The sequence below is a fragment of the Vulpes lagopus genome, chromosome 24 (assembly GCF_018345385.1).
Source record: "Vulpes lagopus strain Blue_001 chromosome 24, ASM1834538v1, whole genome shotgun sequence".
Classification (NCBI taxonomy): domain Eukaryota; kingdom Metazoa; phylum Chordata; class Mammalia; order Carnivora; family Canidae; genus Vulpes; species Vulpes lagopus.
The window spans coordinates 8,899,585-8,926,241 of record NC_054847.1 but is presented as its reverse complement, the minus strand read 5'-3'; the positions used below and the strand labels follow the sequence as shown (position 1 = coordinate 8,926,241).

Sequence of the window (26,657 nt, the reverse complement as noted above, 5' to 3'; positions counted from 1 at the left end):
GAGTAGGGACGAGCACTTCAGACAGAGGAAATCTGTATGTGCAAAGGCCCTGTGCGGGAAGGCAGGCGACCTGAGTGGAAAGCAGGTAGGTGGCTGGAGCATAGCCTGGGACATGGGCAGAATGATGCCGGAGAGGTGGGCAGGGAGCACCCACAAGGCTGCCAGGCAAGACACCTTGAGGATTTGGACTTTTTTCCTAATAGCACTGGGGAGCTCTAGAGAAGTGGGACCAGAGGGCCCAGAGGCATAATTTGATTTACACATTATGGAGCTCTCTCGGGCTGCAGTGAGGAATGTGCAATCCACATAGCAAATGGCTAAGGGCCCCAGGATGACCAGGGTTGATGGTAGGCTGGAAGGAGCTGGGGGAGGATGAGAGAAAGGGGACCTGTAGGCGGCTTGGGGGGCAGCCTCAGTCTTGAAAGAGGGGAAGATGGGGAAGCATCTAGCCAACTCCCAGGTTCCCGGGTTCCCACTCTGCTGCTGTGTGGACGGTGGGTGACTGGCTGAGCTCAGCCCAGCAGGATACCTGTAGTGACCTGGAGCTACCTTTCAGACAGAATCTGGGGCCTCATCTGTCCTCTCCACAGCCTTGGAGTGTGCTTATCCCAGTGGCACAGGAAGAAAGGGGCTTCCAGAGTTTGGCAGCTAAGGGTGAGGAGCTAGGGGAGCACCAGGGCATGAGTACCCCCAGGGTTCAGCAGTGGGGGGCAGGGGCAGCACCAGGGCATGAGTGCCCCCAGGGTCCAGCAGTGGAGGGGCAAGGAGAGCATCAGGGCATGAGTGCCCCCAGGGTCCAGCAGTGGAGGGGCAAGGGGAGCATCAGGGCATGAGTGCCCCCAGGGTCCAGCAGTGGAGGGGCAAGGGGAGCATCAGGGCATGAGTGCCCCCAGGGGTTCACCAGTGGAGGGGCAAGGGGAGCATGAGGGCATGAGTGCCCCCAGGGTCTAGGAGTGGGGGACAGGGGAAGCACCAGGGCATGAGTGCCCCCAGGGTCCAGCAGTGGGGGACAGGGAAAACACCAGGGCATGAGTGCCCCCAGGGTCCAGCAGTGGGGAACAGGGAAAGCACCAGGGCATGAGTGCCCCCAGGGTCCAGCAGTGGGGGACAGGGAAAGCACCAGGGCATGAGTGCCCCCAGGGTCCAGCAGTGGGGGACAGGGAAAGCACCAGGGCATGAGTGCCCCCAGGGTCCAGCAGTGGAGGGGCAGGGGGAGCACCAGGGCATGATGCAGTGGGGCCGGGGCTCTGCTGAGGCTTCTACAGGGGGCAGCTGCGGGCTCTGTGCACTCACACAGGCTGACTTTGCCCTAAACCCTTCTCAGGGGCTAGCCAGCACTGGGGATGGGGGCTCAGAGATCCACAGGTCATCAGCCCTGCCCTTGGTGCCCGCACAGCTTGGGAACAAGGCACGAACACAGCAACCCTGCAGCCAGGGTCACCTGCTGCCTCCTTGGAGGAGGAGGACCTGTGGGGTCCAAGCAGCTCTGAGCAGACAGAAGGAAAGAAGGCGGGCGTCATGAGCCCAGGAAGAGCTGAGCACAGGCAAGGTGCGCACAGCAGCCACTGGAGCTGTATACAGGCAGGCCCGTCGTGAGCGGCCGCCAAGCTGCTCAACACTTACGGTTTGTGTGTGTGGCTGCCGTGCCTGAAGTGTTGCTCAGTCCAGCCCTGCTCTTTGCCAAACTGGCAGTAAAGGCGCTGACTTATGTTCATTGAGATATTCTCTCACCCAGGCCCTGAGCTGTGCTGCTCCTACCCTGACCACACCATGCGCAGGCCAATCCCATTCTGTAGACCAGCAAACTGGGTTTGAGAGAGCCTCGGCCCCTTGCCCAAGGGCCCCCAGCTGGAAAGTGGCAGAGCCACGATTCTCAGATTCTCATTAGACCGTCCTCAAAGGCCCCTCCTGCCATCCCCCGCCTCCTAGTCCCCCTGCCCCGGTTCTGTCCCCCTGCAAGCCCAGTGACGCGTGGGGTGGCTGTCCCCACAGTGTCGCGTTTCTCCAGCCCGCGGGTGACGCCCCGCCTGAGCCGCAAGCGGGCACTGTCCATCTCCCCGCTCTCGGACGCCAGCCTGGACCTGCAGCGGATGATCCGGACCTCCCCCAACTCGCTGGTGGCCTACATCAACAACTCCCGCAGCAGCTCGGCTGCCAGCGGCTCCTACGGGCACCTGTCGGCAGGCACCCTCAGGTGAGCCCAGCCCGCGGGCAGGGGGCTGAGAATCCGGGGGCGGGCTGGGGGCCATGTGGGGGGGGTGTCCACACTTTCAACCCCAGGAGAGAGATGGGACTTGCAGCTGTGAATGAGCGTGCTTGCAACTGGTTCATGAATTCAAAACCAGTAACGAGGACATTGAAATGTGCCAGTGTTTGTCTGTCTTCGTGTGCTCGTTCAGCCCCCAAACACACTTTCTGATGTGAAAAGCAACATTTACCAGGCCTGGCATGAGAGATTCCATCACGAAACCAAAGGTAGCTTTCTTTGTGTTTCTGTAGGTGTCGTGGCTGTTGGCTAGTGCTGGGGACCATGTGGAGTGTGATAGTGACTTGGGTCCCCCAGGTCTCTGAGCAGGCAGTGGGCCTCCGCTGTGGTCATAGCCTGGCACACTGGAACCTTGTGGATGCCATTCACCCTTGTGTCCCCACCCCCTCCTCATCCCCATGCAGCCCATGGCTGTTTCAGGACTCGGACCCAACCACTTTGACTAAACTCATGTCCTCCCCACGATCCTCCTGAGAGAGGCCAGGATCTGTTAGGAATGTCGGGAGAGCCGGGCCCAAGGACCCAGGGATGGGAATGATAACAAGTATGGGAGCTACCTTTTGCTTCATAAGCAATTACTCATAACCTCAGTGGTTTAAAGCAACAATAAGCTCTTCATCATCTCGCACTGTTTCTGGGGGTCAGGAATGTGAGACTGGCTTGGCTCTGGTGTCATGAGCCTGCACTGAAGACGTCAGCCAGGGCACCTGACTGACTTGGGACCTGAAGACTTGCCTGGGCCTGAGGGTCTGTTTCCAAGGTGGCTCACCCACATGGACATCGGCAGAAGCCTTATTTCTCGTCACGGGGCCTCTCTGTAAGGTTGCTTGACCGTCCTCCCAGCCTGGCAGCTGGCTCCCCTCCCCCACCCCCAGAGTGAGTGATGCAGGAGTGAGCGAGGAGGAAGCCACAAGCCACCTGTCCTATGGCTTAGGGTCGAGGTCACCATCATTCCTTAGTATCCTATTCTAGAGAGTGGCCCATATGCAGATGACAGGAAGGGGCCTGGAAATGCAGTAGAGGTGAAAGAAGGGGGGGACCATGTGAGCCGGAAGGCCCAGGCACCTTTCCTAGACAAAGGGGCATCAGAACCAGCCTCAGGGGCCCAGAGGGGGTGAGATAGTCTGGGAGTGATGGTGCAGGGTGCATCTCAGGCATCAGAGCATGAAGGGCTGGGATGTGGGGATGAGATGGAGCCTGGCTCCTCCTGGGGGCCAGCCTGCTGGAGTGAAGGCTGCATCCTGGGGCAAGGCCTGAGGGCGAGCTCAAAAGGGAAAGCCTGAGATAGCAGGCAGTGGGGAGCCACGGCTGGCTCTTGAGCAAGGTAAAGCTGTGCTGGCAGTGAGATGAGCTGCACTCCCCTCCCAATCCTTGGCAGGGTTTCTTCTGCCCCCCACCTCCATCCGTGACCTGTCTGCTCTTCTTTGCAGCCCCGCCTTCACCTTCCCCCACCCCATCAACCCGGTGGCCTACCAGCAGATCCTGAGCCAGCAGAGGGGCCTGGGCTCTGCCTTTGGACACACTCCACCCTTGATCCAGCCCTCGCCCACCTTCCTGGCCCAGCAGCCCATGGCCCTCGCCTCGATCAATGCCACACCCACCCAGCTCAGCAGCAACAGCAACTGTCTGAGCGACGCCACCCAGGTAGATGGGTGCAGGGAGCACAGGGTGGGTCACTGGGCTCTTGGGACCCCACAAGGGCTGATCATTGCCATTTCACTCCAGGAACTTGTGGAGAGACTCTGGGCACAGGTCTGGCTGGTAGGATGTCTTCTGGACAGAGGTCGTGGGATCAAAAGGGCTGGATACCCAGTCAGGAGACCTGGGCTGGGTCCTGACACCCTCACTTTATCTTGGCAAGTGTCCAGCCAATAAGTTCTACAGTTGCCTATTTAATCAACGTAATGGGTAGACAGAGAAATGCTAGAAGTCCAAGTCTGGCAGACAGAGCACTCTGTACAGTTTAGTTTTAGAGCATAAGTGGACAAAAGGCCATCTTCTGTGACCTTTCCAGCAGACCTCTCAGTGGCAGGACATGCTAGCACAGTGCCTGGCACGTGGCAGGTGCCATTCGCGTTTGGTGAGTGAAGCCCCGTTTTGCTGATGAGGAAATGGAATAATAGAGAGAGTATTGGAGAATGGAGACGCACAGGCTTTGGCATCAGTCAGACTGTTTGGGACCCTGACTCGATGAGAGCTCTTTCAGCCCCGGCTAACACATGGGCCGAGTGGGGCCTGCCACCTAATTGGGTCATGGTGCTCATACATGAGCCTGTGTGCACGGAGCCCCGTGTGGACCTGGATCCTGGTTAGCATGAACGATGACAGTTCTTGAGATGGAGTGACTGCCCAGGCCAGTCACCTGGCGGGGCACAGCCCAGACGTGACTTCGTGCTGGGTGGAAGGCGAGACTCCACCCTGTCCAGAAGAGCCCCTCTTCCAGGATGGCCTCCCGCCCCACACCGGGGCTCCAGGTGGCCGCCTAGCACCTGCCCCTACACAGTGACTGTCAGCTCTTGTCATCACCCAATACTTTGGCTCTAGCCCCCTTCTCCTAAGGAACTAGGCCCTTCTTTCCTGCTCCCTGGGCTGGCCCAGCCCTGTTCTCCACAGACTCTGAGCTGCCCCCGCTCTTACGCTTCAAGACCCCCTGCTCCAGTGGGCTGAGCAGTTGAGGCTGTTGGCACAGGAGTGATGGTGCCCAGCATTTCCCAAAGAGAGGGTTTCTTTCCATGCCCGTGGAGGTGGGGGCTTGGAAGGCTCTGCGCTCTCCCCAGCTGTGCCCCTGGCCAGAGGACCAAGTAGGAGGCCCAGCTCCTGAAACTCCAAACATACATGTTGGCCCAGTCTATGTGGGGAGGATCCTGGAGGTCAAGCCCAGACAAAACTCGGGGTGTCCTCACCCTGCCCCTGTGTGACGGGCTCTCCTGCACCCCTCCCTCAGAACAAGCCGAGCAGCGAGTCAGCTGTGAGCAGCACCGTCAACCCCATCGTCATTCATAAGCGCAGCAAGGTCAAGACAGAGGGCGAGGGCCTACGGCCGGCCTCCCCACTGACCCTGACGCAGGTAACCTGTTGGCTGTCCCAGTCGTCCTGCGGCTGGGTCGGCGGACCTGGGACCTCAGCCCTGGTGGTGACTGGATGAAAGGACAGTTGCCTGCATGAATGAGTGAATCAGAGAGGGCGGGCACACCGTGAACTGTGTCCCCAGCACCCTGCACATTACATACTCATCAAACATGTGTCGCATGAAAGGATGGATGGATAGATGGATGGATGGATGGATAGATGGATGGATGGATGGATGGATGGATAGATGGATGGATGGATGGATGGATGGATGGATGGATGGATGGATAGATGGATGGATGGATGGATGGATGGATGGATGGATGGATGGATGGATGGATAGATGGATGGATGGATGGATAGATGGATGGATGGATGGATGGATGGATGGATGGATGGATGGATGGATGGATGTCCAGGGCTGCAGCCATCTCCACCCCAGCACCTCACACGAACCTTGATCAGACTTGGTCGCTTGTGAATTCATAGCCTGAATGACTGTGGCTCCTGTCTGGTTGCCCGTCTCCCTGGAATTCCACCCTCCCACCTCGTGCCCCTCACTGCCACTTCACCCTTTCCTGACCCTCCTGTAGAACAGGACTCGCATCTGCCTCCCAGAGTCCACCTTAGCTTCTAGGTCATCTTGCCTGTCACCTACACTGCTCTGCAAGCTTTGGAGAGGTCACACTTGCAAGAAGTGCCTGATTTGACTCCACATCACCAGGGTTTGCACAGGGACTGGTGTAAAGTAGCTATAAATTAGATTTTCTTTTTTTTTTTTTTTTTTAAGATTTTCTTTATTTGAGAGAGAGAGAAGTGCATGCACTTGTGCAGGGGTCGTAGGGGAGAAACAGAGGGGAAGAGAGAAAGGGAAAGAGTCCCAAGGGGATCCCATGCTGAGCGCAGAGCCTGATGCGGGGCTCGGTCTCATGACCCTGAGATCATCACCTGACCTGAAATCAAGAGTCAGATGCTCAACCAACTGAGCCACCCAGGAGCCCCGAAATAATATTTTCTAATGACTCAATGCACATTTGAGGCAGTGAGTGGCATGATGAGGAGAGACGGAAGGGAAGATGATTCTTGGCAGGAAGGTAAAGAATGGAGCAACCCAGAGCCCAGGACTGGTCGGTTTTAGGGCTGAAACCCTGTGTAGGTCCCTTGGGGGACCTGCCACTTATTCGGGCACTCTAAGACAGCAGGCAGAGACAGGCCCAGTCCTTGGGGCAAAGGCCTGCTCCGGGAAGGGCTTGGTGTGAGTGCTGACCCCCAGGTGAGCCTCCCGCCCCCCCAGGCCTCTTACAGTGCCATGGTCGCCATCTGTTACTACAGAATCACCAGCTTTGACACCAAGGATGCAGGGGACCTCCTGTCCCTGTCTCCCTACATCTGCCAGACCATCCTTTATCAAACCTGTAAACCATCGGGCATGCTCTGGGCACTTAATTTTTATGAAATATTGGGTCCTGTTATTGTCAGGCAAACAGAGGAGTTGGTGACAAATTCTTCTCCCCTCGCTGACGCCAAAGCATCTCAGCATGATGCATGGTAGGCACGAGGTTGGCCATCATCGGGGGCCGTTGAAATTGATGAGGACGGCACGTATCCGGGGGAGATAAACATGCTGTAGCCGCGAAGACAGGCGCTGAGCCCCCGGGAGCCCCTGCCCTACTCTCTAACCCAGAAAGGCAGCACAAAGCCCTCCTTATTGCCCCACCTGGCTCCTCACACGTGTCGTGCAAGGAAAGCCGTTTGTCACGAGAGGTTGTCACCGTGTCACTCAGTGTCCTGATTCAGTGACCTGGCTCATTTGCAAGGTGGATGGGCAGGCTTTCCCTTGGCAGGCAGTGCAGCATAATGAGCCCCCACTCTGCTTAAGCCCCCCAGCACAGCGGGCGAGGATGACGCCTAGCTCCATCTGGAGGCCTGAGTGCACCCACCGCCCCTGTGCCATCTTCCACTCACACGTCCATCTGGCAGCTCGTTCGAGTCTTCTTAGAAATAAGCGGGAAATTAGGAGCAGCTCAGGAAACTACAAGTCTGTGTCCAGTTTTTGTGACAGTGTGGAGCAGGTGTAAAGGGGACCTCGCAGGCCTCCCGTTACTAAAGGTCCTGTGCTGTGCTTGTAACGTGGGCCTTGTGCTGCCCGTGGACTTAGGATACCACATGTCATCCTTTGCCTTTGCAAGGCAAGTGCATTAATTAAAGTGCTCTGAGAAGCGGCCAAAAGCTCCCCTGAGTGTAGGAGCCCTTCGCAGCCCCAGTGGAAAGTTGGGCAGGGCCTGAGTCTGCGGCCAGCCTGGGGAGCCGTGAGGCCCACGTCCCCACTCCCAGAAATGTACTCAGCATTAGTAATGAGGCTAGTGGACAAGCTGCAGGCTCCGCCTCGTGGTCTCTGGAGCCTATGGGGGCTGGGGCTCCTGACGGGGGGTGGTGGGGGGCTGTGTCCCTCTTAGTCTGAGCCCTAGATGTTTTCCCCAGAGGCTCTTTTGAAAGACAGAATATTCCTGCTGTTTTGTAGATAGCATGAAATTGTAAGCAGCTCGTTCTAACATCTGCTTCTTTGCCTGGCTTTGCTCCTGAACCTGCCTAGTGAGCCAGCAGCATACTAGGGAGTCCTTGACATCCTGCGGAGGTCCTCACTGGCCTCCGTCCCAGCTGGGCACATCTGGGCCTCCATTTTTACCCCCACTCTCAGCCTGCCCCTGTGTCCCCTGACCAGCTCTATGTCAGCATCAGCTGGGGTGGGGCTCCCTGGGGATAGATGCTCAGGCTGTGGCTCTTCTGGGAGTGACAGGCTTTATGCTCTTTGAAAGGAATTCTAGGCACCCAGCGTCGGGTGAAGGCCTGTCTTGGGGGCCTTTCCTTTGCCACCTTGAACACGGCCCATGTGGGCCCCATCCTGATGGGGAGACGTGAGTGCAGATCTAGGCTGTCATGTACTCACTGAGTGCTCTACAGAGAGCAGGGTGGCCTCTCCCTGAACCCGTTTTCCTGGCTCTGCTGCACGAATACTGACGCCCACATCTCAGGGCTGTCGCAGGGAAGACAAGGCGGTGGGAGAACATGGCACAGCACGTTCGCTCCGCCCTGAGCCTGAACCGGAGCGTGCTGTGTGTCCCAGGGACGAGGGAGCAGTGTGCGAGTAAGTTGTCGGAAGGACCAGGCCGGATGCACTCTGGCTGTCCTCTTGCCTCCTCGCAGGAGCAGACCTCGTACATACTATAAATAAAAACGCCCCATCCTGACCCCCTGGGGCCAACCCCAGCTCCCCCAGAGGAAACCGCACCAAATAAGCAAAAGTCGCTGCCCTCTTTTCTCCTGTTCTTCCAAGTCAGTTGACCCAGGATGTGATGGGACACTTTGGTGATGACAAGCCAGCGCAAGAGAGGAAGGAGGGGCCTCGGGACAGCTGTGCAACAGGAGAGGGATGGGTCGGAGGGAGCCAGCTGAGGAAAGTGGCTGAGTGCATACATGTGCATGTGTGTGTGTGTGTGTACATACATGCTTGCATGTATGCTTACATGTGCATGCATGTGCATGCATACATGAATCCGTGTCCACACCCGTGCCAGCCCAGGGTTCTCGGCATAGACTGCCTGGGACCAACAGTGACCTTTTGCCAGGGGACAGGTGGCTGAACATGACTCATGTGGGTATGCTCTGCTCCTCCCCCAGGAGCAGCTGGCTGACCTCAAGGAAGACCTGGACAGGGATGACTGTAAGCAGGAGGCTGAGGTGATCATCTACGAGACCAACTGCCACTGGGAAGACTGTACCAAGGAGTATGACACGCAGGAGCAGCTGGTGCATGTAAGCCTCAGAGGCCCAGCAGCCTGCCCCGGCCGGCAGAGCTTCCAGGCCCTCTACTGGAGAGAAGGGGCTGGAGGAGGTGGCTCCAGGAGATGCCTGGGCCACAGCCTCTGAGCGCTCTCCAAGTGGGAGGCATAATTACTTATCTGGGCCCTGCCTGCCTCTAAAAGGGTGCTTACAAATATATACATAGTAAAAGAGATTAAAACAAAAATAAATGAGAAGATCCAGGAGAAAGGAACAATAACATGAAGCCAAGAGTAGAATGTAAAAAACTAAGTGCTCTGAACTGTAATTCACATAAATATCTCCCTGCCCTGCCCCCGAGCTTCCTAGCAGCCAGTGCAAAAAGGGAAATAAGACCAGTTAAACCAGCCAGCATCTGCAAGATAATAACAAACCTGACCCTGAAGCCTGAAAGAAGTTCCTCCCATGAGGAAGGAATTAGTAATTTCCTCTGGGAGGCCATTCCCAGAGACCTAGCATACACAAGTACAGACGGAGTGTGTACACCGTCTCAGGAGTGCTGCTTAAAAATGCCTGGAAACTGACAGGTCAGAACACCAGAGAGGCTGTGGGCCCTGGGTGTGCCTTTCAAGTCATGTCTCTTGGTCCCCACTCTGAATTCTTTGACAGCAGCATTCACATGATGGCAGTCAGGGGGTAACCCTTGAGGTGGCAAGAGCAGAGGCTTCACAGCTGGCTACACCACAGCTAGCCAAGTGGTTCCAAACAAGTAACTGAGCCTCCATGAGCCTCAGTGCTTTCTCCTGTGATGGCAGGTGAAGCCTGCCCCACAAGGGTGTGAAGGTTAGATTGTGAGGATACCCACCTAAGCACTTAGCAGATGGCATTTCATACATGGTGGTTCCCCTTGCTGTTCCCCACACCAGCCCTGAGCGGGTCTCTCTTCTCCACCCAGAAGAGAAATTAAGTTCAAGAATAACCCTTCCAGACAACCACACACACACACACACACACACACACACACACACACACAAAACCCCTGGGGGGAAGGAGGGCTTTTTAGCCCCAGCCTTCTGCCTCTGCCCAGGACTGTCCCTGAGGGCATAGGGGAGCGCCTCGGCTTGGCCCCAGAAAGAGAAGGCCCCAGTGAGAAGAGAGCCGGCCCCTCTGCCCAGCTGTGTCTTTCTCTCCGCTCCCTGGGAAGATGGATGGTGGCAGGCACACAGGCAAGCTGGAGCCCCCAGTCGATTATTAACAATTTGTTGCTAAGTAAACCAATAAGAAAAAAATGAAAGGCATTGTCAGGAAGCATTTTTATCATTTGAAAGGCTTTAAAAATGGAAAGTGAGGCTAATATGATAAGATTTCCCTGGAAGTTCAAAGCGCTGTAGGTTTTACTTGCTCCCACGTTGACATTTGTATGCACAACAGCCGGGCGTGCATCTCAGGGCGCGTGGGCCTGGTGGCTTTCTGCCTGTCTGGGTCGGGTGCTGCTAGGACCCGTGGGCTCAGCTCTTGGACAGCCCTAGAGCTTGCAGAAAGATCTATGGCAGCACCGTCTGGTAGAAAACACCCCACCAGCCCCAAATGCCCTCCACGTGTGTAATTTTACATTAACCTGGGAGCACATTTTAAAAAGAGTAAATGGAAATGGGTGAAATTAATTTGAATATTGTATTTTATGTAACCCAGTGTATCTGAAAGATGATCATTTTGATGTGTAATCAATACAAAACAAAATTATTGGGATAGTTTACATCCTCTTTTTTTTTTTTTTAATTTCTCCATTTCAGTAATAGCCCATCCCAGTTGGGACCAGCTGCATTTCAAGGGCTCTCAGGAGCCACAAGTGGTGAATGGAAGTTGTGACTCCATTCTGCATTGAGGGTGGTGGTGGGTGGGAGACAGTGGAAGCTGGAAGAAGAGCCAAAAACAGAGAGAAGAAAGGCATGAGAGAGTGGGCAGGAGAGAACAGGCATCTGAGACCTGAGTGTTCCACCCTCCTGCCCCACCCTTTGGGGGGAAGCAAACCCAGCCCTGTCCCTACACAGACGGGACACGACCTTGAACCAAGAGGGAAATGAAAGAAGGATGGGGCCCTGTTGGGGCACATGGAGGCTCCCTGGTTGCCTTTAGAGAGAAGCCCTAGAGGGAGAGGAAGCATGTGAGGTCCAGTATACTTTTCAGTCCACTGTGTGAGTGACTAATGCCACCTGTTCTCACTCCCCCAGATAAATAAGCAAACTCAAAGCCTAAGGACATAAAAGTCTGGAGGCCCTGCACATAACCACACATCCTAAGCTCAGAGATAATACTACCCCTGCTCCGGTGCATTCCACAGCCTTCAGTGAAATAATCAAAGCAAGTGATTAAAATCCCAAGGGCAAAAAAATAAAAAATAAAAATAAATAAAAATAAAATCCCAAGGGCCTGCTCAGGGCAGTGTGCTCGGTTCCCTGTGGCAGAAAGTGGCCCGTAGCTGTGGCCCATTGCTCCATATCACGGGAGAAACTACCCGAGGTGGCACACCTATGATGAGCCCAGGGCAGGAGCTGGAAGGTGTGGGTGCCAGGACTGGGGAAGGTTAGCTCCACGTTCACACGGCCTGGGATGCGTCTGCAGTCCACTCCTCCAGGAAAGGCTCCTCGTCCCTGCCCCAGGATGCAGGGCTCCGACGGCCGTGCCTGGAGATCAGTCGTGCTGTCTTTGGCTGACGTGCCTTGCCTTCCTGGGCCACTGTGTCCCAGAGGCAGCCTCACACAGTGCCCAGAGCCCAGCATCAGAACGCAAATCGAGCTCCGCCCGCCCTGGCTGCCCAGGCCATGTTAACCATCTGGGCCTTGGTGAAAAGGGGCAGAGCCACCATCTCATAGGTTCCTGTCAAAAATAGAGATGAGGATGCCTTTATGTTTTCATTATGATTAAAAAATGCTATTCAGGAATTCCTGGGACAGCACGATAGGGACAAGCTTGGGAAAAGCTTCTCGTGCCCCAACCCTGTGCACAGCTGCCTCGCTACAGTCAATTAGTGCCTACCGTTTGCACCCCAGGAGCGTCATCATCATGACCAGAGCCTGGCGCCAAGCCTGGGTGAGCATGATGCCCTTGCCCATCCTAGACAGTCCCTTTGATCACTGACCAATTGGGAAATGCAGCTGAGACTAGTAGCGCACAGCAGGTCTGCAGTTACTGGCAGCTGATGAGAACTCACGAGGAGGTGTGGCCCAGCACGCAGGTGGTGGTCTCGGTGGGGGGGGGGGGGCGCACGTTGTAGGTGGGGTCTGCGGCAGGTGGGTGGCTGGGCTCACCGCTGTTGTACGCTTGTTCCCGGCAGCACATCAACAACGAGCACATCCACGGGGAGAAGAAGGAGTTTGTGTGCCGCTGGCAGGCCTGCACGCGGGAGCAGAAGCCCTTCAAGGCGCAGTACATGTTGGTGGTACACATGCGCCGACACACGGGCGAGAAGCCCCACAAATGCACGGTGAGCGGACCTTCCCGCATGACCTTCCTCCCCACGATGTGCGGACGACAGCTGTGTTGGGGGGCCGGCGTGGGCTGTGTTGGGCATGGCTGACCACGGGGAGACCCAGGTGGAACGGGCCACAGCAGCATCACGGGGACCCACCTTCCCAACGTGTTGTCCCCAAGTGCTCCTGCCCCGGCCCTTCCACCTGTCTGGGGTTCTAGAGGCCCCACACCTGTCTGAGTCCCAGAACTCTGATGGGCTCTGGACATGTGTGCATCTTGGTAACTGCCCACAGTGGGGATGCACTGGTGTCTGTGTAGTTGTGTCTGTGTGACCATGAGCCCCCACGGTACAGCTATATCCCCGCTCCAGCTGGCTTGGCTGGTGGACCCCAGACAGGTGCCAGCTCAGTAGCACTCTGTAGTCTGGAGTCGGTCCCCCAGCCCCCACATAGAGAAAAGCATCACTGGGGATTCAACCAAATCCCTTTGGTTGAATTTGTTTTTTTTTTTTTTTCAAATTTCTTTTTTTTATTGTATTTTTTTTAAAAAATTTATTCATGAGAAACACAGAGAGAGGCAGGGACATAGGCAGAGGGAGAAGCAGGCTGCTTGCAGGGAACCTGATGTGGGACTCGATTCCAGGACCCCGGGATCACACCCTAAGCCAAAGGCAGACACTCAACCACTGAGCCACCCAGGTGCTTCGAATTTCTTTTTTTAAAGTGAACACAAAAATAAGACCTTTCAGACAGGTTCCCTTGTGGTGTCAGCAGAACTTGTGACTATAATTGGCAAGACCTTTTCTTAACACATACAACTCCCTTTTGAAAAGGACTGTCAGTGATACACTCACGTGGTTGCAGCCAAAGCCTCTGGGAACTCTCCATGAATTACCTTATTTTATAATTCTGAGATAGACATTTTGTTCTCATTTTAATATCTCTGGAATCAGGCTGTCTTAAAATTAGTGATGTCCGGATTCATTTTTACATATATGTGTGTGTGTGTGTGTGTGTGTGTATATATATATATATATATATATATATATATATATATATATAGTTTTATAGGGTAGCTCTACCATTTAGGTCTTAAATCCATTTTGAGGCTACCTTTGTTGGCAAGCTTTTTTTAAATTAAGATAAAATTCATATGCCGTAAAGTTCACCCTTTAAAAAATGTACAAATCAGTGATTTTCAGTATATTCATGATGTTGTGCAACCATCACCACTAGCTAATTTCAGAACACTGTCATCACCCCAAAAAGAACTCCCAGAGTGCTTGCAGTCACTCCCCGTCCTCTTTCCCTCTATTCCCTGGCAACCACTAATCTGCCTCTCCATCTCTATAAATTGCCCTGTTCCAGACGGTTCATAAAAATGGAATCACACGATGGTCAATGTTTGTGTCTGGCTTGGTTCACTCAGCGTGTTTTCAAAGTTCATCCATGTCATAGCATGTCTCAATACTTCGTTTCTTTTTATGGCTAAGCACTAGTCCTTTGTATGGATAGATCCTAGTATTTTTACCCATTCATCAGTTGATGGATATTTGCTGTGTCTTCATTTTTTCGGCTATTATGAAAAATACTGCTGTGAACGTTAACTGTACAAGTTTTTGTGTGGACCTGTGTTTTCTTTTCTCTTGTGTTTGTACCTAGAGTAGAATCGCTGGGCCATATGGTAACTCTGTGTTGAGCTTTTTTGGGGACCAGCCAGACAACTTTCCAAAAAGGCTGCACCATTTTACATTCCCACCAGCAATAATGTGAAGGCTCTGATTTCTCCACATCCTTGATAACCCTTGCTAACTCGTCTTTTGATCACAGCCATCTCAGGGAATGTGAAGTGGCATCTCCTTTTGGTTTTGATTAGCGATTCCCTAATGACTGATGGTGTTGAGCATCTTTTCATGTACTTATTGATCGTTTGTATACCATCTTTGGAGAAATGTCGACTCAAATATTTTGCCCATTTTTAAATTGAGTTATTTGCCTTTACTGTTGAGTTGTAGTAGTTCTAAACCCTTATCAGATATATGACTTGCTAGTATTTTCTCGCATTCTGTGGGTTTTCTTTTCATTTTCTTGATAATTTCCTTTGAGGCACCAAAGTTTTTTAATTTTGATGAGGTCCAATTTTTTAACTACTTGTGCTTTTGATATCATATCTAAGAAACCATAACCTAATCCCAGGTCACAAAGATTTACCCCTATGTTTTCTTCTTTGAGTTTTATAGTTTATAAACTATGTAGTCATATTTACATATATATGTATGTATGTATATACACACACACACACACACACACACACACAGTTTTATAGGGTAGCTCTACCATTTAGGTCTTAAATCCATTTTGAGTCCATTTTGGTATATGGTGTGAGGTAGGGGTCCAGCTTCATTCTTTTTACATGTGGCTATCTAGTTGTCCTGATTCCATTTGTTGAAGAGACTGTTCTCTCCCCATCAAATGGCCTTAATGCCCTTGTCGAAAATCATCTGACCCTGAAATAGGAGTTTATTTCTAAACTCTTACTTCTAGTCCATTGATCTCTATGTCTGTCCTTATGGTAGCACCACACACAGTGTTGATTACTGTAGTTTTATAGTAAATTTTGAAATTAGGAGATGTCAGTCATCCAAATTTGTCCTCCTTTGGCAAGATTATTTTGGCTTTTCTGGGTCCTTTGCAGCAAGTTATTTTTGTGACATTCTGAGTGGTAGCAAACCATAGCCCTGTGGTGTGAGCTGTGAGTTGTAGAAACAGATCAATGTACCAAATATACTCAGTCAGACTGGTCAGCAATAAAGGGGAGCATGTGAAGAGCATGCCAGTTCCTACTGGGGTTTATGTGTCTTTCTGAGGGAATTTTCATAGGAACATTAGATTCCTGGGAATTAGAATCCTGGGAATAGGTGCAGAACCTCCTATAATGATCCATCCTTCCTTCCTCCCTCTCTCTCTGCCTCTCTGCCACTCTTGTTCCCCCTTTCCTTTCTTCTTTTCCAAAAATATTTCTTGAGGGCCAAATTTTTTTTTTCATCAGATACTAAATAATACTAGGGACACAAAAATAAACAAGCTCTAGGGAGGTACCTACTTTCTTGGAGCCCGTATCTTATGGGAAGACCAGTTAACAAAAAATGACCAAGATAATTATAAATTGTGGTAGGAAATATGAAGAAAAATGGGTAGTCTTATTTTTTTAATATTTTATTTAAATTCTATTTGCCAGCATATAACACCCAGTGCTCATCTCATCATGTGAAAGGGTAGTCTTATGTCTAAGAATATAGAGCAATGCCCTTGGAGGAAATGACCAAAGAGATTGAGAGGGAGTGAGCCAGGCCAGGGCCAGGTTAAGGTTCTAGCCAGAGAGGACAGTGTGTGCAAAGGCCCCATGCCAGGAAGAACTTAGTAGGGCCAAGGTACTGAAAGGGGACCAGCATGCCCAAAGTGATGGTGAGGGTGGCCAGCGCATTCAAGTATTCAGAGAATACTTTATTTTATTTTATTTGCTTATTTAAGTAGGCACCATGTCCAGCATGGAGCCCAATGTGGGGCTTGAACTCACAATCCTGAGATCAAGATTTGGATGCCTGACTGAGCCACCCAGGTGCCTCTGGATTTTATTCTCAGCACATTTAATGCACACAAACATTCTAATCAGGAGTGGCACTGGAAACAGTTAAAAATCATATTTTCAAAGCATTTTTAATGATATGGGAAGAGTCTTACCATGTGCCGTTGATTTTAACAAATGGAATATGTAACTAAATACATGATACGTTCTCAGTTTGGGTTTTTAAACATGTGGGGATGAACTACAAAGTTCTCAGAGAGAGACCTACTTGGAGGTTGGCAGTGTCTGTTGTTAGGCAGCTAGCCAGCAAATGATTTTTGTTTCTCTTTTTGCGCTTTGCCATCTTTTGCAAGTTTTCTACAGTGGTCCTATATCATTTTATAATTAGGAAGCAAGGTGGACATTATTGTTTAAAATACATGCTCCTGGGTGTACCAGCAGAATGCAGCAGGCAAGGGGCCTGAGGATGGAGGCAGCGGGCCAGCCCCTGAGGTCAGGTTTCCTGTGTTGCACCTGGGACACCCTCACTGACCGAACTCCCCTCTTCCTAGTTCGAGGGCTGCTCTAAGGCCTACTCTCGCCTGGAAAACCTGAAGACACACCTGCGGTCTCACACTGGGGAGAAGCCATACGTGTGTGAGCACGAGGGTTGCAACAAGGCCTTCTCCAACGCCTCAGACCGTGCCAAGCACCAGAACCGCACCCACTCCAACGAGGTACCCCAACCAGGGTGTGCACAGCGCGTGCTCACGGGACCCCTAGACATCTAGCGGACATTGGGTAGCTAGATGTCTGACACCCCTCGCCCCATCCCCCACCTGCAATCTGAGCTCAGCAGACATGGGCAGGGCCCTGCCCCTCCACCCTGGGCAGCTGGCAGTGACATGCTGTAGCTACTAATGCTGTCTGACCACTGTAGCTGTCAACCCCACCACCACCACCGCTGATAGGGCACAGAGCGGCCTTTGTCTCCCCAGGTAGCCCGAGCCCCCTGGCAGGGCTGACAGCCCAGGGAGAGAAGTCTAGCTGCACCTGCCTCCCTGTCCAGGCGCAGCCACTCAACTGCATTTACTCGGGTAGACTCAGGAAGGAACATTTCTAAAAGCTAGACACATTTTGGATCCCAAAAGGATTTCCTCCAATGCTTGTCAGAAATCAGAGGAATTCCCAGAGGAATCTAAACTCCTTAGAGTCTCTACAGACAAGAGCTGGCCTTGGAAAGAGCTGTGTTTGTCTGTGTGTGTGTGTGTGTGTGTGCGTGCGTGGGTACGTGGATGTGGATGTATGTGTGTATGTATTATGTGGGTCTGTGTGGATGCGTGTTTGTAGGATGTGTGTGCATATGGGTGTTTATGCATGGCACACATGTGCGTGTGTGTGGACCATGTATCTGCATGGACATGTGCGTGTGAATGTGTGTGAAGGGGTTCGGAGGAGTCTGTCTACATGTAGATGTGGGGCATAATATGTGTGCATGTGTGTGTGTGTCTGAGCTCAGGACTGAGGTTCAGAAACTGGGTTTTCATCCCATTCCTGAGTGACACTGAACCAGTTTCTCTGCCTCTGTGAACCTGTTTTTCCTCATCAGAGAGATCAGGGTTTTAATGCTGTCTCTTGGGTATCACAAAGTAATACACTCCTACTGATAACAAAAACCCCAGTGCCCTGGTCCTGGGGCAGGCGGCATTGCAATTGCACCATCTCTGTCCCCACCCCTGCACAGTCTCTGATCTGTGTCCCCAGCTGTGATGAGGGCTTCCTCAGCCAGGTGCTTACCTGCATGAAAAGATGGCAAATCAGATGGGTGGGGCCAAGCTCCTGCAGGCCTGGGGCTGGCATGGCTTCAGGAGAACGAGGAGTGCTTCCACTCAGAGTCTCATCACACAGGCCTGCTTCTCTTCCCAGAAACCCTACATCTGCAAGATCCCAGGCTGCACCAAGCGATACACGGACCCCAGCTCTCTGCGGAAGCATGTGAAAACGGTACATGGCCCAGATGCCCACGTCACCAAGAAACAGCGCAACGACGTGCACCTCCGAACCCCCCTGCTCAAGGAGAATGGGGACAATGAGGCCAGTGCCGAGCCCGGCGGCCGGGGCTCTGAGGAGAGTGCCGAGGCCAGCAGCACCAGCCAGGCCGTGGAGGACTGCCTGCACATCAAAGCCATCAAGACCGAGAGCTCCGGGGTAAGCAGAGCTGGGCAGTGGAGGCCCTGGTGCATGCCTTCCACCCCCACCCCCACGCAGGAGATGAAGTCCAGCAGCATGAAGGTCCAGAGACCCGACTGCAGCCATGGGTTCTCCCCCGGGGTCCCCCCCTCTAAGTGCACAATGTTATCCTCTTCTCTCCAGCTTGACTTTCCTCCCTTCACTGCCTCAGGCCTCTCATAGAAAATTTGTCTCACGCCAGGTCCCATTCTGGCGGGCAGGGCCACAGGCAGCCGGGATGCCTGCCCCCAAGTGGTCCATCTGTGGGTGGTTCCTGGGGTCTGCCTTTGCAACCAGCACCCGAGCTACGGATGGTCCCCTCCCCTCTGTCCTGTCTCTGCGTCCTTGCCCCTGTGGCCTCCACTCCTTTTGTTCTAACCACCTGTTCTTTGTCTCCGCCTCTTTTTCTCGACTGTACCTCCCCTAAGGATAGACGGTACTGAGGTGAGCAGAGAAGCCCGGTTGGGGTATGGGCGGGCTGGCGTGATGAGGGCTGGCATGATGAGGGCGGGCTGGGGTGCGTGTCCATGGCTGCTGCCTGGGCGCAGACTGACCTGTTAATCCAGGCCCCTTGGGAGCCTGGTAAGGCGGGTTTGGATAGGTAGATGCCAGGCCCTGCAGGGAGAACCCCTGGGATGGATAAAGGCTGGCAGCTGGAGTCGAGCTGGCAAGTATAGGAGTAAACTCTGGGGACCAAGCCTCCACAAAGGCAGGGCTGAGTGGAGGTGTGAGTTCAGGCCACAGAGGCAGGGAAGGGCCAGCTGACAGAGGGTCTTGAATGTCATGGTAAGAAATGCAGGTTATGCCACTGGCAGAAGGGAGCACCGTAAGTTCCTGGGGGAAAAGTCTGGAATCTGGGGCCATGTGGCCTAGGAATGAGCCCACAGGTGCTATATCTGAAGTGAACCTCAGCCGGGCTCAGATCCCAGGTCCCAATGGAGGTAGCTCAGGTTCTGTGGAGGCCTGCATTGTACACAGGTGCCATGAATCCTCTGCCCCCCTCCACATCGACTCAGAGGGAGGACTGGTTTGGGGTGGCCATTCAGGCAAGGGCTTGCATCCAGCAGGTCCATCCTCCCTGGTCTTCCTTGCCCTTTCCCACAACCTACCCTAGGCCTGTTGAGAAGGCATCAGGTCAGCAGGCCTCCACTGCTCCTTGTTCCATCATATGGCACATCCCTGTTGTTGGAGAACTCTGAGGTCTCCATCAGTTGCACCACTGATGTCAATGTCACACACCTGTGGCAGCCTCTGTGGGGCACAGCGTCAAAGTGTCCACACACTGAAAGCTCAGCATGCAGAGCTCTGGCCGAGACGTGGGCTGGGAGAAACAAAGAGCAGGAGGCAGGGTAATGTGGGGCTGTCCATTCCCGGGTGCCCTCTGCCTACCAGATGCTTTCCATCCAGCCACTGACCCCATCCCAGAAGCAGTTCAGGTCCATCTTCTAGTTGGGGAAGCTGAGGTTCAGAGACATGAGGTGGCTGGGCCACCTTCTACAAACAGACAGTATGCTGGGAAGCACCTCTGCATGGCAGCCTCCTTCCTGGGTGTGCAAGGGCACAGCGTGTGTGCGGGCATGGGCATAGGGCCGGGTGGATTCTCGCACCCTCTGAGTCTGTGCCTTCTCACCACATCCCCTGTAGCTGTGTCAGTCCAGCCCCGGGGCCCAGTCGTCCTGCAGCAGTGAGCCCTCGCCCCTGGGCAGTGCCCCCAACAATGACAGCGGCGTGGAGATGCCGGGGACAGGGCCCGGGAGCCTGGGAGACCTGACAGCTCTGGATGACACGCCCCCGGGGGCCGACACCTCAGCCCTGGCCGCTCCCTCTGCTGGTGGCCTGCAGCTGCGCAAACATATGACCGCAATGCACCGGTTCGAGCAGCTCAAGAAAGAGAAGCTCAAGTCGCTCAAGGATTCCTGCTCCTGGGCCGGGCCAGCTCCACACACCCGGAACACCAAGCTGCCTCCTCTCCCGGGAAGTGGTAAGCGGAGGCTCTGGGCGTGCGGGTGGAGGGCGGGAGAGGGCCTGGGGCCAGCACCCACTAGGTTCACCTCCATCAAGCACCAGGTGCCATCTCACCGGATGCCGACTATAGGATAGATCTTACCAGCCTATTGCACAGATAAGGAAAGTGAGGCTCGGAGAGGTGAAAGTGTGCCACTCAGATCAATGGCAGAGCTGAGACTGGGCCCTAGGGGGGGAGAGCAGTATAATCCCAGGCCCTCTGGCTAGAGGGCCATGCCGTGAGCTGCACACTGGACGGGGGAAGGAGCCAGGGAGCAAGGACAGAGCTCAGGGTGGAGCTGTGCAGAGGAGGGAGAAAGAACGTCAGCTGGGGAAGGAGAGGACTTTATGCAGAAGACAGCCTCAGGAGCTCAGGAGGTGCTGGCCAGGCTTTGAGATGCAGCGTGTCCTCGGGAGCATTTCCTGAGTGCTGGCCCTGTGTCAGGCGGTGAGCTGGGCACCAGACACTTCCGCTGCCCTCCAGGGACTGACAGCCAGTGTGGTGGATGCTGAGATGCACCACCCAGGTCTCCCTCGAAGGGAGGATTTGTTGCCACAGCTGTTGAGGGAACTGCTGGCAGGTGGCCTTCAACTCAGCCTCCTGCAGAAGTCGCCTGGGTTACAGACAGCTGCCTAGCCCGAGGTCACCCCTTCCCAGGGTGGCCCCCATCCAATGACTGCAAAAGTGTAAGGCTGTTCCAGCCCCAGAGCTCCCTGTGACCTCGGCTGTCGTTGAGCCTGCATCCTGGGGCCCTTCCTCCCTTCCACGGGTGTGCATCGCAGGGCGCTGCCTGTGGGCACCTGGGGAACGGGCTTGGCCGCAGCCATGTCCAGATGTCCAGATGGTGAGGTGCAGGGAGGCGGTGGCCAGGGTGCTCCCGGCTCGTCCTCTCCTGCTCCCCATACCCTCCTCCTGGAGAGAGGCGCGGCTTTTCTAGAGCCGGAGAAACCGAGGATCCGACAGGCTGAGGCTGGGACCCGGCCCCTGCGTCCCGCGGGCCCCGGCGCTGACCCCTCCTCTCCCGCAGGCTCCGTCCTGGAGAACCTGGGCGGCGGCGCGGGCGGGCCGGGGGGGCTGCTGCCCGCCCCGCGGCTGTGCGAGCTGCCCGTGCCCGCGGGCGAGGTGACCGTGCTGAGCCACCTGCAGGAGCGCCGCGACAGCTCCACCAGCACCGTCAGCTCGGCCTACACCGTGAGCCGCCGCTCCTCCGGCATCTCCCCCTACTTCTCCAGCCGCCGCTCCAGCGAGGCGTCGCCCCTGGGCGCGGGGCGCGCGCACAACGCCAGCTCGGCCGACTCCTACGACCCCATCTCCACCGACGCGTCGCGGCGCTCCAGCGAGGCGAGCCAGTGCAGCGGGGGCGCGGGCGGGGGCGCGGGCGGGGGCGCGGGGCCGCTCAGCCTCACCCCCGCGCAGCCCCGGCCCCGGCCCCGGCCCCGGCCCCGGCCCCGGCCCCGGCCCCGGCCCCGGCCCCGGCCCCGGCCCCGGCCCCGGCCCCGGCCCCGGCCCCGGCCCCGGCCCCGGCCCCGGCCCCGGCCCCGGCCCCGGCCCCGGCCCCGGCCCCGGCCCCGGCCCCGGCCCCGGCCCCGGCCCCGGCCCCGGCCCCGGCCCCGGCCCCGGCCCCGGCCCCGGCCCCGGCCCCGGCCCCGGCCCCGGCCCCGGCCCCGGCCCCGGCCCCGGCCCCGGCCCCGGCCCCGGCCCCGGCCCCGGCCCCGGCCCCGGCCCCGGCCCCGGCCCCGGCCCCGGCCCCGGCCCCGGCCCCGGCCCCGGCCCCGGCCCCGGCCCCGGCCCCGGCCCCGGCCCCGGCCCCGGCCCCGGCCCCGGCCCCGGCCCCGGCCCCGGCCCCGGCCCCGGCCCCGGCCCCGGCCCCGGCCCCGGCCCCGGCCCCGGCCCCGGCCCCGGCCCCGGCCCCGGCCCCGGCGCTGACCCCTCCTCTCCCGCAGGCTCCGTCCTGGAGAACCTGGGCGGCGGCGCGGGCGGGCCGGGGGGGCTGCTGCCCGCCCCGCGGCTGTGCGAGCTGCCCGTGCCCGCGGGCGAGGTGACCGTGCTGAGCCACCTGCAGGAGCGCCGCGACAGCTCCACCAGCACCGTCAGCTCGGCCTACACCGTGAGCCGCCGCTCCTCCGGCATCTCCCCCTACTTCTCCAGCCGCCGCTCCAGCGAGGCGTCGCCCCTGGGCGCGGGGCGCGCGCACAACGCCAGCTCGGCCGACTCCTACGACCCCATCTCCACCGACGCGTCGCGGCGCTCCAGCGAGGCGAGCCAGTGCAGCGGGGGCGCGGGCGGGGGCGCGGGCGGGCCCCGGCCCCGGCCCCGGCCCCTGCCCGCGCGCGCTGGGGCCCCGGCGGGGCAGCGACGGCCCTGCCCACGGCCACGCGGGGCCCGCGCCCGCCTTCCCCCACGAGGCCCCGGGCGGCGCGCGGCGGGCCAGCGACCCGGTGAGGCGGCCCGACGGGCTGGCGGGCGCGCGGGTGCAGCGCTTCCACAGCGCCCACGACGTGAGCCCCGCGCGCCGCGCCTTCTCCCCGCGGCCGCCGGGCATCAGCGAGCTCGTGGGCCTGGAGGCCCTGGCGGCGGCGGGCGCGGGGCCCGAGCTCGGCCTGGGGCTGCCCGACGACGACCTGGTGCTGCCCGACGACGTGGTGCAGTACATCAGGGCGCGCGCCCTGGACGGCGGCCCCCCTCCGGCCCGCGCCCCTGAGCCCCCGAGACCGCCCAGCCCGGGGCTGCACGGCGGCTGCCAGCTGGGCTTCGGGCCCCCCGCGGGCCCCAACAAGAGCAGCATGCCCGTGCAGTGGAACGAGGTGAGCTCCGGCACCGTGGACACCCTGGCCAGCCAGGCGAAGCCTCCCGCCTTTCCGCAGGGCAACCTGGCGGTGGTGCAGCAGAAGCCCGCCTTCGGCCAGTACCCGGGCTGCAGCGCGCAAGGTCTGCACCTGAGCCCAGGGGCCCTGGACGGCGCGCAGCCACACTTTCCGCCGTGCGCAGGAGGCCCCTCCGTGCAGAGGATAAATTACGTGCAGCAGCTGCGGCAGCCGGGGACAGGTGGCCAGTGTCCCAGTGTGACCGCCACCTCCGGCCCCCACACCAACTATGGCCAGGGCCACCACCTCCAGCCGAGCCCCAGTACCATGGGGGGGACCCTGAACCAGTACCCTCCATCCTGCAGCAACCTGGCCGCCAAGCCGGTCCACCTGGGGCACCCCCAGCAAATGGAAGTGGCTCCCGAAGCCACCATGCTGGGCAGCAACCGCAGGGAACTCGGAATCGCCACTTCAACCCTGGCCGGGATGCCACCGCTTCACTCCACCCAGAGCTACCCGCAGCAGAGCCATCACCTGGCCACCCCCATGAGCCAGGAGGGCTACCGCCAGGGCCCCAGCCTTCTGCCGTCCCAGCAGCCTGGCTTCATGGAGCCCCAGCAGGGCGCCGTGGGGGTGTCCGGGTCAAGCTTTGGCCTCGTGCAGCCCCGGCCACCTGCTGAGCCCAGCCCTGCCGGCTGCCATCGCGGGGTGCGCGCTGGGCTGCAGCTGGCCTACGCCAGGGCCACCGGTCATGCCGTGGCTGCTGTCTCGGCCAACCAGGAGATGGTAGACGTGCCCAAGGGAGCGATGGGCAACGTGGGGGCCCGGCCTCCTCAGCCACCCCCACAGGACACGGGTGGGGCCCAGGACCACAGCATGCTCTACTACTACGGCCAGATCCACATGTACGAACAGAACGGAGGCCTGGAGAATCACGTGGGCTGCCAGGTCATGCGGCCCCAGCCGCCGCAGCCACAGGCCTGCCCAGACAGCGTCCAGCCCCAGCCCTTGCCCTCGCCGGGGGTCAACCAGGTGTCCAGCACGGTGGACTCCCAGCTCCTGGAGGCTCCCCAGATTGATTTCGATGCCATCATGGACGATGGCGATCACTCGAGCTTGCTCTCAGGCGCCCTGAGTCCCAGCCTCCTCCACAGCCTCTCCCAGAACTCGTCCTGCCTCACCACCCCCCGGAACTCGCTGACTCTGCCCTCCATCCCCACGGGCATCAGCAACATGGCCGTTGGGGACATGAGCTCCATGCTCACCAGCCTGGCCGAGGAGAGCAAGTTCCTGAACATGATGACCTAAGGCCCTGGCCCCTGGCGCTCAGTGGACTCGGAGGAGCCCTCATTTCCCAGAGCATGGGGGTTTTTGCCAATGTTGTCTTTTTCCAAAAAAAGGATTTAAAGGTCTGAGGGCATTTTGCTAATGGCTGGTTCAGACCACAGATGCTTTAAGGGCAGGTTTGTGTGCATCCTGTCTGGTCTTCTTTTGAGCTATTTTTTGGAACGCTGGGAAAGGCAAGGTAGGAACGAAAGACTCCTTTGCACAGTGCTTCCCAGTTTTCGGTGTTTCTAGGACCAAATTGTTCTGGCTTCTTCACCTCTGTCATTTGGCTAATGAGGGATTCCGTTGGCCAGAGGCTTTCCAAGTACACGAGGAAAGAGGGTAGAGGGAGCCCCACATTTGGGTTTGAATCTGAAAGCCATACTGGATATCCTAATCCAGGAGGATAAGCTTCTCCTTCCCATACTTCCAAGGTAAAAGAATCCCTGGCCCACCAGGATTCTCCTAGGAAGCTTTCTTCTTGAAGCCTCTGACATCCTCGTGCCACAGAGGAAGCAAAAAGATTTTTGCCTGGATGATTTGGAAGCACGTCCCGATTCCAGGTTTTGGTAGAGCCGGCATGTCGACCCCCACAAAGCCGAGCCTGCAGCTGGCAGACTGGCCAAGTGTATGTGAATGAGTAAAGTATGGAAGTGTCGCCAGAAAAGGGAAAGGAAAATTGTAGTACTCGGGCGCAAGCCCAGAGCTGCCCTGGCCTCTCCAGACCGTGTTTACAGTGTTCGTGCATGTCGAATGTAGCCCTTCCTGGAAAGAACGCTTATTTCTAAATACCTCGGGGCTGCTGGAGCTGCTGGGGGTCAGGGATGGACCCAGGTGAGCCAAAGCCTGGCACGGGGCCTCAAGAAAGTGGGAAGAGCACCAGGGGCCCAGCCTCAGGCCACCCGGGAGATCTCCCAGAAGAAGAGGAAGTCGTATGTTTACCCAATCCTGTTTCTCCAGTGCACTGTCCACCCACTTTACCCTGGAAACGCCCAGGACGTGACAGCAGCCTCTGCCCAGGCTCCCCCAAGGCTGTGCTGTCCGCTCACCCGCAGCCCAGCCATCTGTGCCAAGGTGCAACATGCAGTCCCGGGATCTCTGGGATTCCCTCCTCTCTGTCCTCCTGTTCATTTTGCAAAGTACAGTGACATGCATGGTGTCTTTGGTGGGGGCGGGAGGGTGACGGGGTTGATTCTTGGGACTCTGAGGGACCATCAACTGAGTTTTCCTGTTCCGTGTGACCAAGCACCACCCGGAAATGCAGTTCGGAACTGGCATCAGAAGACATCACTCCTGAACGTGCTGTCGGGTGAATTGATGCCTCCTCCCCACCATGTGCGCACAAGCACACACACACACACACACACACACACACACACACACACACCCCACACCTTCCCCCATGTAGAATTTGTGGCGACCTTGCCAAATCCAACCTCACCGCTATGAGCCTAATACTGTGACCCTGGCCTCAACCAGGGACAAGGCCAAAGCCCTACCCGGGCCCTCTGTATCCCAGAACACCAGATGCTTTGTTAGGGTCCAGCAACAAAGCCAACGCCAGATAACAGCCTTGGGATGCCTCCAAGGGTCTGGGCTCTGTGGCGGTGATCATTCGCTCCCTGAGCTAGGATTTCGCTAGCCATTCCCAGCCTGTGTATAGTCTGTACAGAAGGCATCATCCCTGAAAATACCGTAGGTGAATCAGCCAGCCAAATTTATATCTCCAAAATATTTAGCTTTTTCTACATGCTATGAATTGAGATGACACGCTCAACTTGTAAATAAGTCTTTTTGTACATTAAAAAAGTAATTTTTTCATAATTTATTTTGTCTGTCTGCTTCTTCCTTGACAGTAGTTAATGAGAACCTGGGCAGTAAATTTGGTGCATTTGAACACAAACTAGGCTGTATTTTTTCACAACACTGTCAGAATCGACTGTCCCGCCTCCGCCAAGAAATGGTGAATGCTAAGGCATTTACTGGCTGCTTGCTTGTTGTCTCTGGGGGGTGAGAGGAGGGCAGGGTTTGACGATTTACAGTGCATATTGGGCTGTTCTTCCAGTGAGCTGATGTGAAAATCTAAGTTGGTTTGCCGAAAACCATGTGTAGCAGATCCCAGTATCGTCCCGGGCAATCCTCA

The 26,657-nt window shown here is 56.6% G+C and overlaps 1 protein-coding gene across 1 annotated transcript in view; it reads left to right on the top strand.

Moving 5' to 3' along the window:
* GLI2 (GLI family zinc finger 2) overlaps nt 1–26,342 on the top strand; it is a 256,293-nt gene extending 229,951 nt beyond the window's left edge. The window contains exons 6-16 of the mRNA XM_041739964.1: nt 1,993–2,194; nt 3,697–3,910; nt 5,211–5,333; nt 9,014–9,148; nt 12,450–12,599; nt 16,723–16,887; nt 18,077–18,358; nt 20,024–20,360; nt 21,412–21,783; nt 22,328–22,649; nt 22,738–26,342. Of these exons, the coding sequence (XP_041595898.1) occupies nt 1,993–2,194; nt 3,697–3,910; nt 5,211–5,333; nt 9,014–9,148; nt 12,450–12,599; nt 16,723–16,887; nt 18,077–18,358; nt 20,024–20,360; nt 21,412–21,783; nt 22,328–22,649; nt 22,738–24,496 (4,061 nt within the window). The 3' untranslated portion in view covers nt 24,497–26,342. The remainder of the gene's footprint in view (nt 1–1,992; nt 2,195–3,696; nt 3,911–5,210; nt 5,334–9,013; nt 9,149–12,449; nt 12,600–16,722; nt 16,888–18,076; nt 18,359–20,023; nt 20,361–21,411; nt 21,784–22,327; nt 22,650–22,737) is intronic.
* Nucleotides 26,343–26,657: the final 315 nt, after the last annotated feature.